Genomic DNA, 14,942 nt, shown 5'->3' with positions numbered 1-14,942 from the left:
TTTTTTTTTTTGTAATAAGATAAATTTATTAGAAAAATAATAACTTTTGTATTATAAATGGTAACTTTAAATACTTTTATGATAATTTTAATCTGTCTTACAATAAGTGGTGTATCCAAGATTTAAAACTAGGCTATGCACAATTACATAAACAAATTAGATAACATCATGAGATGAGTCTAATGCGAAATAATCAACATGTAAGTCAAAGTTGCAAGATAAAACACTAAATAAATATTCACATCATCCCCAATTAAGTGCCTATTTATTTCACTTTACGCGGTATTTTACCATTAGAATTTTAACAAAAAATATATAAAGTTGATATTACTCTGTCTATACAACACATTATTGAGACAAATTAAAAAATTAACATGATTTGAGGGGTATGCAAGTGCATAGCTTCAATGTTAGCTTACAATAAATTGAACTTTTTGGAGATTTTGTGATTAAAAAAATATATATATAAAGGGATTGGAGTAGATGATTGAATTGATTAGCCATGACAAATTAATTTTCTCAAATTATTAATAATTCATACATATAATGTGTTGAAATATCCGAAATAAACACAATAACGAGTTTATTCTCCTTATGCCAACTTAATTAATACGAGTGCTTGGATTATCATAGCTTTTTGGAAGTTGCTTAATTGTGCAAATCATTAATTAAGGATTTATCACTCAAAAAAGAAATTACAAAAATTATGACATTAATTAATGTATATGTAATCAACTATTAATTAATTACTGCCACCAAATACTTTCTTAAGCTTCTTCACTTGTGCATGATCAAGCAAAGTGACCTTCTCAACCACCTTGGACGGTAGATCGTTTGTAAACACCGCGTCAACTGATTGAACACCGGGATTATCACTGGCGAAACTTGCATACGTAACAACCGGTGTTGACCCAACATTGACCTGAAAGTGAAGAAGTTGTGGTGGGAAGATCATAATGTCCCCCTTATGTAACGTTTTGTAATATGCCGTGTTATTTGTGTTGATGAATCCAGCAATTACGGTACCCTCGACTAATATGAGGAGTTCCGCCACTCGATGAGTGTGGATTGGCACGGCTCCACCAACACCCAAGTCTGCTCGTACCATGGAAATTCCCATACCATTTAACCCTGGGAATTGAGGACTAAATGCTACACTTGCACCGAATTTAAACATGTTAGTAGTGTTACCCGCGACACCCAGACCCGAGTGTACAAAATCATCTACCGTGACTTTAGCAGGATCCTTACAAGCGTACCCTGACGGTCCACTAGGTAGGCTCAAGTCTCCGACACAAAAGTCGAAAACTGTATCGGCACAAGAGATTGAAACAAGGAGAGAAAACGTAAACAAGATAGGAAGATTCATATTTAGTTTGGAATGAAGCTAGCTAGAGATATGCATATATGGTGATTAGAACTCGATGGTTGTACGTATATATATGGTATATAGTGATTTATTAGTAAATGAGTGTAAATTAAGTAAAAGGATTACTTGATTAAGTTTATTAGTTCCTTTTTAGGCGTGTAGGGTAGGTTGGGGGTACAACATGATTGAATTGATCAGTTGAGTTACTTGTTTGGTTTTAGTAGAGATCTCAACAACCATAAAAATGTATTATTTTAATTACATCAACAACAACAACCATTAGTTGTTACTATGGCACTTTAATTTCTTGTATAAAGGCCTTCAACTTTTTTGTTGCTTGTAATATTTCTATGTACCAACCGGCATTAAAATTTAAAATATGCATATAATTTTAGAAGGAACGACAGACTAAAACCTTAATGAGCTGCAGATTGTGAGCTATCCGACTCGGTTCAGCTCTAAACTGTAAAGAGCACGAGTGGAGCAAGATCGTATACATATATTACACGTAGAGCGAGCATGAGTTGAGCACATGTATAAAGTTTTTGAATCAAATTGAACACTCTTTAGCCCGTATCAACTTGCTCGATTAGCGCCCCTATTTCGGAGTTATAATCATAACAATAATTGATTACTTTCCTTTTATAAGGGTGATGTTTCTTTGTTTAATTGCCAAAATTATAAGATAGGCTAAACCGTACCTTTTCTACGTATCGATCTATCTTATCTTAATGGCTAATTAATTAAGAATATATATTGCCTTAATATAGGTTGATTTTGTTTGAGACAATTTATCCTTAATTGAGTTAGTTCTATGCACGTTTTGACGATGTAAATTGTGTAACTAAATTAATTTTTAAAGAGAATGAGGAGAAAAAAAATAGAGAGAAATACTTTTTTCATGTTCCTAATTGAAGCAAGTTTCTTATCTCTTAATCTGTAGTAATTAATTATAATCTATTTTAATAGGGCATTTTTTTTATATAGCTATTTTGTGCATGGAGCTGAGATTGAACAGAAAAAGGCTGATTATTAGTTATATCCAATTAATATCATTCGAGTAATTTTGATTTACTTTGATTTGTGTTAAAGAGTGTAGGAGTACTTATTTAGAGAAAGAAAGGCTACAAGATTTCAATTATCTAGACATACTACATAATCTACTTATTTACTCAACCTAAATGTAACCTTCGTACAACACACTTTTTCTCTATAAATATGAATGAACATTTTAGCAATAAAATTTACCAATAAATACTGTACTATGGAGTAGCTTTTGAATTGGTGTTTATTCCTATTGGTGTTAGTAAAATTTACCAATAAATACTGTATTATGTTGCAAACATAATGAAAGAGAAACGGGGTAGCCAACAATAATGAGTCGTTTGTGAAAAACTTATGTTCTTTATTAATAATTTAGTACTTATTATGTATGTTTAGGCTCTATTTGTGTTTCATCAAAACAAAGAAAGCCATTAGTAAAACATTAAGAATAAACTCCATCAGTCATCAAGAATAATGGACGTTAGTTCGTTGGACAGAAATTACAAAAATTAAGCGTGAAAGAAATAAAACTAAAGTTTGATCAATTTCTTTTTCTTTCCAAATACAAAAGGCACAAATAATTTAATTGATCAATTAGTGCCACCCAACAATTTCTTTAACTTGTTGATTTGTGCATCATCCAGCAAAGTAACCTTCTCAATAAGTTCCGAAGGTAGGCTGCTTCGAAACAAAGCGAGATCCACTGCCTGGAAACCGGGATTTTCACTAGCGAAAGTAGCATATGCAAGAACCGGTGTTGATCCTACATTAATTTGGAAGTGTAGTAGTGTTGGTGGGAAGATCATTATGTCTCCCTTGCTTAAAGTTTTATAGTATGCAGTGTTTTTCGTGTCAATAAACCCTCCAATTACCGTTCCTTGTATTATTATGATTAGCTCGGCCACACGATGTGTGTGCAATGGTACAACCCCGCCTACATCCAAGTCTGCCCGTGTTATGGAAATATCCATACCATTCAAACCCGGGAACTGGGTAACAGTAGCATTATTTGCACCAAATTTGAAAGGGTTCGCGCTGCTAGCAGCCACTCTCAAACCAGAATAAACAAAATCATCAACTGTGACTTTAGCAGGGTCCTTACAAGGGTATCCTGCCGGACCATCTGGTTGGCTCAAGTCTCCAACACAATAGTCGGAAATAATAGTAGCACAAGAGAGAGATACTAGGAAAGAAAACATGATAAAAACACGAAAATTCATTTTAGATTAAGCTTGGTGATTGTATGTATAATGTATTGTGGAGAATGCTAACAAAGGGTATTATATTATTGTTATATTTTTGAGGTGGTTGTAACCCTATTTATATACAAATAGTTTGAAACTTTGATAAGATGTATGATGCATGGGTGACTAAACTATTGACGTTCCTACATACATGTGCTTGATAAAGGGGATATACTTTTTCAATTTGATGTAATTAATGGGACATTAGTGTTAATTAATCATTCCGTATAATCTTTTTGTGATAATGTTCCTAGCACGTAGTATTGATTTTGGAATCAAACAGATTTGATTAGTGGGTCGGATATTTGATTGGATCAACTTAGTTTTTTTTAGTTATTTGAATAGGTCAACTTAGTTATTTAGTTTATTTCACGGGATAATTTTGCAATGGCCACAATAATTTGGTAGCCATGCATTGTAATGTTTTGATCATGACCATTTATTTTCTAATGTTAAATCTTCACCATCTATTTCATTGACTAAGTTATAAATATTTTTTTTTACCATGAAAACTTCATTAATCTTTCCCCTTCCTTTTCATGATTTCTGAATCTAATTCATTGATGCTCCTACGCATCTGATCTTTATCTCTTCAACCTCTGCTCCATATAAGAACAGTGGTGGGTAATTTCCACCTTCATTACATCAATTAATGACAAAATCTTTAGATGTTGTTAATGCTTGTAGTAGCAGTTAAAAAAATAAAAAATAAATAAATAAAATCATGGAATACATGTATTATCGAAATCGCTGATTAGGTTATTGCTTAATCACTTTTGGGAAGATTGATTAGTGCATGTGTACTACAAATCTATGGAGGTTTTTAATTGTTAATCATCATCGTATTTGAATCGATAGTGAAAATTTTCTGTTCATAACTCCGTTTTACAACAATAATATTGCAGTTTTCTTATTTAATTTTCTTTCTCTAAGTCAAATATATAAAAGAACGGCTGAGATTGCTTCTATAAAATTGAAAGGCTAGGATTACATATAATTACTGTTTGGGTCCAATTTAGTCAAAATTGGGCCTAAGCACTAAATGATCCAATTAAAAGCCCAAGGTCAAGGTTCAACTCTCCAATTGCACAAAAGTCAAAGGTCAGCCCACAAAGCATGCCAATTGGGCTAAGGCCCAACCTCACCATGTATGATGAGGTATAAAAGCCATCATATTGACACATTCATACATTCACGTTCAGATTCATATGCTCATTCTTGCATTCAGAAATATTCCACAAAAGCCTCAAGCTACAAACTCTCTTGCATAGTGTCTTCCTTTTACACATTGTACTGACTTTAGCATCGGAGGGGCCTTCCTCGGAAACACCCCCGAGGCTAGTTTACGTGTGTTCACTGTGCAGGAAACCTTCGGCCCAACACAACTTGGACCGAATCCAGTCTTCTCCATTTCAGCGGACCTTCGGCAAGGTCCCATTGTTTTCAACCGAAACAATTTGGCGCCGTCTGTGGGGAAGACTTTAAAAAATCTTTAAGCCAAATTCCTAACCAAGATCATCTTGCAATTATCTTAGCAGCCATGGCTAAGAACCGCAAGAGCAAAAGCCTCCGTCAAGGAGCGGGCGAAAAGCCTAAAACCCCTACACCATCGCCCTCGCCGGACCGGAACTCTCCCAAGGGTGCCGGCTCGGGGGGAGGATCATACAAGGAGGATTCCCTATCTCCTGTAATGCATGACTCTCAATATAGGCCGGACCACTCTCGGTCTAGCAGGGGTCAGTCTGATCATAGGACATATTCAGTGTCCCAAAGCCAACCATCGGCTGCACGGCCTCATTCCCACACTCGGCCGAGGACCCCTTTGACGGGGCCCAGTTCGGAAGAGGTGGCAAGAGCGCTGGCAGTACTCATGGAGGCAATGAGGGCACAGAATATGCCACCGCCTCGTGATCGAACTCCTCCGCATACCCGGCATCAGCGGAGGAAGTTAGACCATGACGGTGGGAAGCTTCCTTCCTTCCGGGAATTGGAAGAGTGGGAGGAGGATTCTTGGAAAAATGAAAAACAGAGGAAAAAGAACTCTCAATTATTTAAAGGATCCTCATCCTCAAGACCAGCAGCGCATAAGAGCAGCAGCTCAGCTTCTCGGCCAGAATCTACTCGCCGGGAACCTGAGACTGTTCGCAGAAGCGTCCTTGACCGACTCGGCGGCCAGGAACCGAGCGTGCGTAGTCGCCTCTCGTTCCCTGCAGCCGAGGCCCAGACTTCCCAGCCAGGGACGAAAACCACTCCTACCTCTCTAAGAGGGCGGAGCGCGGTCCCTTCGGCCAGGAACAAGGGTAAGGCCGTTATGCTACCCGCTAGTTCACCATTCGAGCAATGGATACTGGAAGAGCACGTACCCACGGTTAAAATACCGTCGCATATCACATATGACGGGACCACGGATCCGAAGGACCACGTGGCCTCGTATGAGACTCATATGCATCTTTGCCCCAGATCCGAGGCGACTTGGTGCAAATATTTCCCAACCACTCTCAAGGGGGTCGCGCAAGCGTGGATCTCCAAGGGAGTAAGGCAAGGCTCCATAACAGGTTGGGATGATCTGTCCTCCAAGTTCAGGAGCAAGTTTTCCACGGCAAACCGCCGAGAGAAGACTACCGCAGAGCTCATGAGTCTGCAACAGGGGGAAACCGAAAGCCTCCGAGACTACCTGACCCGTTTCAGTAACGAGTCATCAAGCGTCTCCCAGCTGGACCAGGGGTTAGCTGTTTTTGCAATGCAGAATGGCCTTCAGCCAGGAAAATTCCTAGACTTCATGGTCATGCATACCCCGCAGACCTTGGAGGAAGCTCTTAGTGCTTCGGATAAGTTCATCCGAGCCGAAGAATGGAATAAAGCAAAAACCCAACCTCAATCCGGGGGAGGGAAACAGAGGCAAATACCCTTGTCTGAAGGCCAAGGCCATAAGGCAAAGGGAAAATCAAAGGCTCCGGAGCCATCTTTGGCCAATGACCTAAAGAAGGACAGGTTTTCCTCATACACAGGCAGATACGAGTCCTACACTCCGCTCTCTCTTCCACGCGCCAAAATTTACAGTGTGACGAAGGAGGAGCAGAGTTACCGAAAGCCGAGACCACTCCCAGAGTGGTATCAGCGAAAAAATAAAAATCAGTGGTGTGAGTTCCACGAGTCTTCGGGCCACAACACTGAGGAGTGTATCCAGCTGAAGGACCAGATAGAGGACATGGTCCGGAAGGGATACTTGAAAAAATACATCGCGGATCACCGCGAGAAAAAAGAATCCGAGAGGCCAGCAAAGGACCCTCGGCAGGACCTTGATTTCCCCCGGAAAAACAGTAAAAAACCGGAGGGGAAATTCCCTCCGATCAATGTTATCTCGGGAGGAATATACTCTCGGAGGGAGCACAAGCGTCACCTTAGAGCTTTGACTCACCAGGTGAACAACGCTGACATTCAATCTCCCCAGTCGCCGGTGCCGAACATGACGTTCACAGCCGCCGACTGCCGGGGGATTACGTTCCCTCACGAGGATCCGTTGGTGATCATCGCCACGGTGGCCAACCACGACGTCAGTAAGGTCCTTGTTGACGGTGGCAGCGGAGCAAACATTCTGTTCCGAAAGGCCTACAATCAAATTAAGCTGAAGCCCAAGCACCTTACGCCGGTACCCTATCCGGTATCCGGGTTCAATGGGGCTTCAACTTATCCAGATGGGAAGGTGACACTTCCTGTCACCATCGGTTGCGATGAGGCAGCCCGGAACGTCATGATTGAGTTTTTGGTCATCGACGCTCCTTCAGTGTACAACGTGATTTTGGGGAGACCCATAATTCACGAGATCCAAGGGGTCGTCTCAACTTATCATCAGCTGATGATTTACGTCTCAGACGCCGGCTTCCCCGAAAGGATACAGGGCAACCAAAAGGACGCCCGAAGGTGCAACTACCTCAAGCCATCCAGTAGTCGCCCAGATGACGACAAGGATGAGGAGGAGAAAGAAAAAGAAAGAGAGCCAAGCACAAAAAAGCCGAAAGGCCTAAGTGCTTCGGCCCAAGGATCCGTGCCCAGAGAAAAAGGTCCCGAAAGGGAAAAGGTTGACTCTTCTGCTGAGCCGCAAGACTCAGAGAGCCAGCCGAAGAACACAAAGACTGGGACACCTGCTGACATTGGCAGCAGACCAGATTCTGAAGAGTCCAGTCCATCGACAATGGACATGGACCAACAGACTGAAACAGTTGAGTTGGCCGAAGGAGATGCTGAGAAATGTGTAACAATCGGGATGGACCTTGATCCTAACACCCGTTGTGAACTTATTCAGCTCCTTCGGGATAACAGAGATGTGTTTGCTTTCTCGGCAGCTGATATGCCCGGGATAAGTTCAGACCTCATCTCCCATAAGCTTAATGTTGACCCAACGTGTCGACCAGTTAAGCAAAAGAAGCGGAATTACTCCGCCAATAAGAACCGAGACATCGCAGCCGAAGTCAAAAAATTATTGGAGGCAGGGTTCATTGAACCTTGCCAATATCCGGAATGGCTGGCAAATGTGGTGATGGTTCAGAAGCCCAATGGTACCTGGAGGATGTGCGTTGACTTCACGGACCTAAATAAGGCTTGTCCAAAGGATTTCTATCCCTTGCCGAGAATCGATCAGCTAGTCGATTCGACAAGTGGCCATGCCTTGCTTAGTTTCATGGACGCATTCTCGGGGTATCATCAGATCTTTATGCACCCCGACGATCGAGCCAAGACAGCATTCGTCACGAACGCTGGGGTGTATAATTACAAAATGATGCCCTTCGGATTGAAAAATGCGGGGGCAACCTATCAAAGGCTGGTGGATCAAGTTTTCGCCGATCAAAAGGGCCGAAACATGGAAGTCTATGTTGACGATTCGATCGTCAAAAGCAGAAAACTAGAGGACCATGTAAAGGACCTGGCTGAAACTTTCGCCACCTTGAGAAAGCATCAAATAAAGCTGAATCCGAAGAAGTGTGTCTTCGGCGTGAAGTCAGGGAAATTCCTGGGTTTCATGGTCAGCAAAAGGGGGATTGATGCCAATCCCTCTAAAGTCAAAGCGGCGCTCGACCTTCCTGAGCCGAAAACGAAGCGGGATGTTCAGCGGCTCACCGGAAGAATGGCAGCCCTCTCGAGGTTCATTTCCAGAGCTTCGGATAAGGGGTTACCCTTCTTCAAAGCCCTGAAACTCCCGAAAACAAAAGAGCTTGTTTGGGAGGAAGAGCAAAAAGACGCCTTTCAACAGCTTCGGGAGCATCTGGCTCAACTCCCAACGCTGGCTAGCCCAGTTGAAGGAGAAACTCTATACCTATATGTGGCCGTTAGCCCGGCCACCATCAGCGCAGTATTGCTGAGGGAAGAGAGTAAGAGTCAACAACCGATCTATTTCGTCAGTCATACACTGACAGATGCCGAGACCCGCTATCCTCTACTCGAGAAAGTTGCTTTCGCGGTAGTAGTAGCTGCTCGGAAGCTGAGGCCCTATTTTGATTGCCATCAGATAGTGGTCTTAACTGATCAGCCGTTGGAAAAAGTTCTTGGCAAGGTTGAAAAATCCGGTAGGCTAGCCAAGTGGGCTTTTGAGCTCACCGAATTCAGCATCAGCTACCGTCCGAGGGCTGCCATTAAGGCTCAAGCCCTGGCGGATTTCTTGGCCGAATGCTCATACCAAGAAGTGCTGGACAGTGAAAAGAAAGTCTGGACCGTGTTTACGGATGGGTCTTCCACCGAAAACGGTTCGGGGGCAGGAGTAGTGATAACTTCTCCCGAAGGCAAATCCTTTGAGTATGCACTAAAATTTTCTTTTAAGGCCTCGAACAATGAAGCCGAATATGAGGCGGCAATCGCCGGCCTACAATTATGCATCTCCTTGGAAGCCGATCATGTCTGCTTAAAAACAGACTCTCAGCTAGTTGCATATCAGATCAGTGGCAGCTACGAGGCCAAAGAGCCCTCCATGATAGCTTATCTTGCCAAGATCAAATCAGTCATTGCAGAGCTGAAAACTTTTGAGGTTCAGCTGATCCCAAGGGGTCAGAATACTCAAGCCGATGCACTCTCCAAACTTGCTAGTTCATCTTTTACCGAGCTGAACAGATCTGTATATGTAGAAGTGCGTCGAGAGAGAAGTGTCGACGAAGCACCTGAAGTGTGCTGCGCTGACCCAGAGCCTAGTTGGATGGACCCCATCCTAGCTTTCAAGCTTCGGGGAGAAACTCCTGAGGATAAAGCTTTGGCCTCCAAGATGAAGAGAACCAGTTCTAGGTTCATTGTCTTCAGGGGGGAACTCCTGAAAAAGTCCTTCTCAGCCCCATTGCTGAAATGCGTGGGACCAACAGATGCAGATTATATCCTACGGGAGATTCACCTCGGCATCTGTGGGAACCACATTGGGGGAAGAACCTTAGCCCACAAGGCATTGAGGGCTGGATATTACTGGCCCACCATGATCGCAGATGCTAAGGAGCTGGTTCGGAAATGCGAAAAATGTCAAAAATATGCTCCAGTTATCCATCAGCCAGCAAGGGATCTTCAGCCGATCCTTAATCCACTCCCGTTTGCCCAATGGGGACTGGATATATTGGGACCCTTTCCAGAGGCTGTGTACCAGAAAAAATGGCTGATAGTTGGTGTCGACTACTTCAGTAAATGGATCGAGGCCGAAGCAGCCTCGAACATTACAGAGCAAACTGTCAGAAAATTTATCTGGCAGAATATCATCACTCGCTTTGGCATCCCGAGAGTATTTGTCTTCGATCATGGGAGGCAATTTGACAACTTACCGCTGAAGCGATATACAGATCAGTTCGGCATAAAACTGGCATATTCAGCAGTATGCCACCCGCAGAGTAACGGACAGGCCGAAGCAGCAAATAAACAGATCTTAAGTGCCCTCAAGAAGAGGGTGGAAGATCAAAAGTCCAAATGGCTAGAGGAGCTCCCTGGAACCCTTTGGTCCCTTCGGACAACTGAAAAAGAGGCAACGGGCCACTCACCTTTAGAACTGGTGTATGGTGCCGAAGCCGTCCTTCCAGTGGAAATTGGCTCGGAGAGCCTTCGAGTGCACCATTTCTCGGCTGAGAATGAGCGACTGATGAGGGAATCTCTCGATTTCCTCGACGAAGTAAGAGACTCAGCTCGAGATAAAATGGCGGCCTATAAGCAGAGAGTCAGCAAATTTTACAACCGAAGGGTCCATGCAAGGCCTCTCAAAATTGGAGATCTTGTCCTTCGGAATGCTGCTGCAGTTCAGAAAGGCCGAATCCATGGGAAACTCTCAGCTACATGGGAGGGACCTTATGAAATTTATGATGAGCTTCAGCCAGGGACATACCGACTTCGGCAGTTGGATGGAACTGAGTTGAAAAATCACTGGAACGCTGATGTACTGAAAAAATACCATGTGTAAACCCTTCGGGGCAGAACAATCTTTGTAAGTACATTTTGAACTAATGAAAGGCCTTGGAGCCGCCATTTATATAAATATTTACAATTTATCCTTTCAAAATTTTCTTTGTTCTATCTACTCTTTAAGGGTTTTTTATTCAGCCTCGTCTGAAACCTTCGCCTTCGGGTAACTGGGCTTCAGATTGCTGACAAAACTCGTCTTTTTAAAGAACACCGGTCTTTCAGCTGAAGTCAAACTTCAGTAAGACTTGTTCTCCAAAGACATGAGTCCATGGACAAATCTGGGATATTGCCTTAACTGAGCCTTGTATCCCAGAGAGCCATTATCCGAAACATTGCCTTAAGTTGGCTGATAGGCTTATCGCGTACCTAACAAAAATAACCTAACTATTCCTTCTAACTGTGTAGTAGGGCAAGTAAGGATCGAATCCCAAGAGACTATGGTTCATTCAATTAATCAGACTCAATTAATCACTAAGCACGTCACCAATCAATAATGGATGATAATAATCAACTAATATATTAAATAACACAATTAACTAGAGGAAATATTAATCAATAAACTAAAGCATCCAAGATCAAGCATTACCACGATTATGATTGATAAACTAATAAATCTACCCCCAATATATAAATCAATTGACAAGAAGAAAAGCAATCCCTAATAATAATACCAAAGGTCTCTTCCAAGTTATCAATGGCTTCCCAAATTAACTATCAAGCCTACTTCCGTGGAATCAAGCGAATAAGGGACATTAAACACCATGCCTAGATTCCTAATTATTCAATCATCTACTTCCGTGATGATCTTCAAACCCTTAATTGGAATAACCTAATCCCGTTAATACCCAACTTCCGTTGCAATAAGAACAAAGGGATGATAACAATACTAATTATTCCTAATCTAGTATTGGCATAAACACAATCAATTAAGCATGTCAATTGGGATTATTATTGGGGAATTTAAAGATCTACTTTATACATCAATCATAATCGGGCTTAGCAAGATCCCGGATTAAGGAAACTACTCACACATCATAATAAAATCAAAATCAAGTTCAAAAACAAGAAACAGTAAAGAAAACATATTTAGAGAACAGTGAATATCAGAAAAGAGTGAAGTAAGATAAATACCAATTACTCCAATTGAAAGAACTCAAATTGTTGATGAACAATTGATTAATCTGGGATTAAAAGATTGAAATTGCTTAAAGGAAATAAAACTAGGGTTCTTGAGAGTTTTCTAGGGCTTAAGGAGAAAAACTAATGAAAAACTCTCTTTAAAAGTTAATTACAAAAGGGTATTTATACCCTCAAAAGATAGAAATTCGGAAATAGCTGAAATCGCGCAATCTTGAACATCGCCCGGTCAGACCGGGCAAACCTCGCCCGATCGGGCGGAGGAAGGCTGCGTAAAATACGACAGTTTTCCTTCTTTGCCCGGTCAGACCGGGCGAACCTCGCCCGGTCGGGCGCGCGTAACACGTTTCCAGAATTGCATCTTCATAACTTGACTTCTTCATCGCCCGGTCTGACCGGGCGAAGCCTGCCCGATCGGGCGCGCGTTGCACCGTTCAGAATTGGGCTTCTTCCTGTGAACTCTTCATTGCCCGGTCTGCCCGGGCAAGCCATGCCCGGTCGGGCACTCCACATAAATTGCAGTTCTTGGCTATCAACTCTTCCGAATCTACTAAAAACACGTCCAATTGCCTAGAAACGCTTCATATTCCTGAAAAGCTTACTAAAACAATCGAATACACTAAAGAAGAGATTGTTAGCAAGAAATGGCTCCGTAGAGCTCAAAACCATATAAAATTACTAAGTAAAACCGGGGAAAACCATTGTATAAAACACGTATATCAAATTCCCCCAAGCTAAACCTTTGCTTGTCCCTAAGCAAAGCAATGAATAAATAAATCAATACTTCACCCCAAAAGCAATTCAAATCAATAAATACGATTAAAGGTAAACTCGACAGTTATGCATCAAAGTCAACCAATCAAATCCATCTGACTACTCATCCTGTCTGACAATAGTCACATAGAGCAAACCACAAGAGCATATAGAATTCAAGACTAGTGTTCACACACTCAACTCTCATTTATGTGGCGAGTAAAAGATATACTCGATCGCTCTCCATCCAACTCCTTTAAATGTGAACAATGCCCTCCCAAACTCACGCACTCGTGTGTTTAAAGAAAACAAGCACTCAACCTAGCAGTCGACTCGAAATATATCAAATCATTCTTTGCATTGGAAAACAACTAATTTCACATTCACACAACTCTATGCACAAAGGTCAGAAGGTCTTCAAAGCTTGTAATGTAAGGCTAGGATAAAAGGTAGGAAATATTTGGGAAAATGTAAGAGTAAAGCTATGCTTAAGGGAGCCAAAATCCTAATAAATAAAACCAAGGTCAAAATGAATTAATGACCAAATCATCTCCAACACAACTCAACTCTACCAAAAATTCACCAAACATCCAATTATATTAAAAATTTCCAACACTTAAAATTTCACTCATATATACAAAATATAAAATTATAGAACTTGAGTGAACAAACAAACTTTGAACTCTCCTTTTTTTTCTTGAGCAGCCTTCAATTAGAACACTTGAACATTGAAACAATTTTTTCTTTTGCTCTTTCTTTTCCCTTTTTTTTTCATCTCACATTGGAATTTTTTTTCTTTGCACAATAAATTTTCAATTTTTTCAATCCACAACAATAAGAACAAATAAAAACTTCTCAAATCCACCCAAAATTGTGCAGATTACATGCACACTACAACTCCCTCACCTCACTCACTATTAGCTCCCCCAAGCCAAGCTTGGGACTAGTAACCAATGGGGCTTAAATAGGCTTGTAATGTGGCAAAATAAACAATAAAAGGGCACAAGCAACAACATGGGTAGCAAGAAGGGAACAAATGTATCTAATATCGTCTGAAAGCCACCTAGAGGAACAAATGCCTTCGTCCTCCTCAATGTGCATATTAATGAGTCATGCAAACATTACTCAAAGTTATAAACCAATACTCAACTTCATTGACATACCAGGAACTAACACACATTCCTAACCAAATCAACTAGTCAAGCACTATATTTACAAGTAGTTGGGCAAAATTGACTCATGTTAAGACATCCAAGTAATCAAACATCAAATCATGGCTAACCTATCCACAATACTCGTCATCATATACCAAGAATTAAAACAATTTTCATGAATGGGGCACAGGGAAGCATGATTTATTATTCATTGGATCGTATTTTTTGTATGTTTTTTTTTTTTTTTTTTTTTTTTAAAAAAAACAACTAAAATAACTACACTAAAATAAAACAAGAAAGATAAGAGAGATAAGGAGAGAGAGAGTACCACATGTACGAAGCAACTCCCCCAAGCTAAATGCGGCAATGGCCTCATTGCAGCTTAAGGAGAGCATAGGAATCTCGACGGCTCCTCAAAAAGAATCGGGTTGCCTCCCGCAAGCGCTTGTTTAGAAGGTCATTAGCTTGACCGTATTCATCCTCATTGAGTTTGTGGTGAGGAAGAGAATGTGATATCTGACTTTTCTTCAATAGGATCTCCCGCTCGATAGTGCTTCACCCTTTGTCCATTGACTTTGAAGGTGCCCCCGGTGTTGTTCCATAATTCAATGGTGCCATAAGGATATGCTTTGTAGACCGTGAAAGGGCCCGACCATCTTGACCTGAGTTTCCCTGGAAATAGTTTCAACCTTGAATTGAATAGAAGGACTTGCTCTCCTTCTTTCACAGAATTTGGAGGGGGAAGTTTCTCTATTACCTCTACTTTGGCTTTGTCCACCTCAATCCCTTTGTTTGAAACTACATGGCCTAAAACGATTCCCTGTTGTA

The 14,942-nt window shown here is 41.3% G+C and overlaps 2 protein-coding genes across 2 annotated transcripts; both read right to left on the bottom strand.

Annotated features, from left to right (window-relative positions):
- Window positions 1-602: 602 nt before the first annotated feature.
- Window positions 603-1,444, bottom strand: LOC110729147 (auxin-binding protein ABP19a-like). Its single transcript, XM_021908869.1, has one exon. It carries the CDS (start codon window positions 1,367-1,369, stop codon window positions 743-745), a length of 627 nt encoding a protein of 208 aa, XP_021764561.1. The 5' UTR covers window positions 1,370-1,444; the 3' UTR covers window positions 603-742.
- A 1,382-nt stretch (window positions 1,445-2,826) lies between these two features.
- On the bottom strand, window positions 2,827-3,685 carry LOC110729065 (auxin-binding protein ABP19a-like). The gene has a single exon (XM_021908760.1). The coding sequence runs from the start codon at window positions 3,631-3,633 to the stop codon at window positions 3,004-3,006; it is 630 nt and encodes a 209-aa protein (XP_021764452.1). The 5' UTR covers window positions 3,634-3,685; the 3' UTR covers window positions 2,827-3,003.
- Window positions 3,686-14,942: the final 11,257 nt, after the last annotated feature.

This window comes from Chenopodium quinoa, unplaced genomic scaffold, assembly GCF_001683475.1.
Source record: "Chenopodium quinoa cultivar QQ74 unplaced genomic scaffold, ASM168347v1, whole genome shotgun sequence".
In the NCBI taxonomy this organism is placed as follows: Eukaryota; Viridiplantae; Streptophyta; class Magnoliopsida; order Caryophyllales; family Amaranthaceae; genus Chenopodium; species Chenopodium quinoa.
The sequence above is the reverse complement of the archived record's forward strand: the minus strand, read 5'-3'. Positions and strand labels throughout refer to the sequence as shown.

Bases quoted from the DNA above. Each gene is read 5' to 3' on its own strand.
- LOC110729147 (XM_021908869.1), bottom strand. From the start codon at position 1,369: ATGAATCTTCCTATCTTGTTTACGTTTTCTCTCCTTGTTTCAATCTCT.
- LOC110729065 (XM_021908760.1), bottom strand. From the start codon at position 3,633: ATGAATTTTCGTGTTTTTATCATGTTTTCTTTCCTAGTATCTCTCTCT.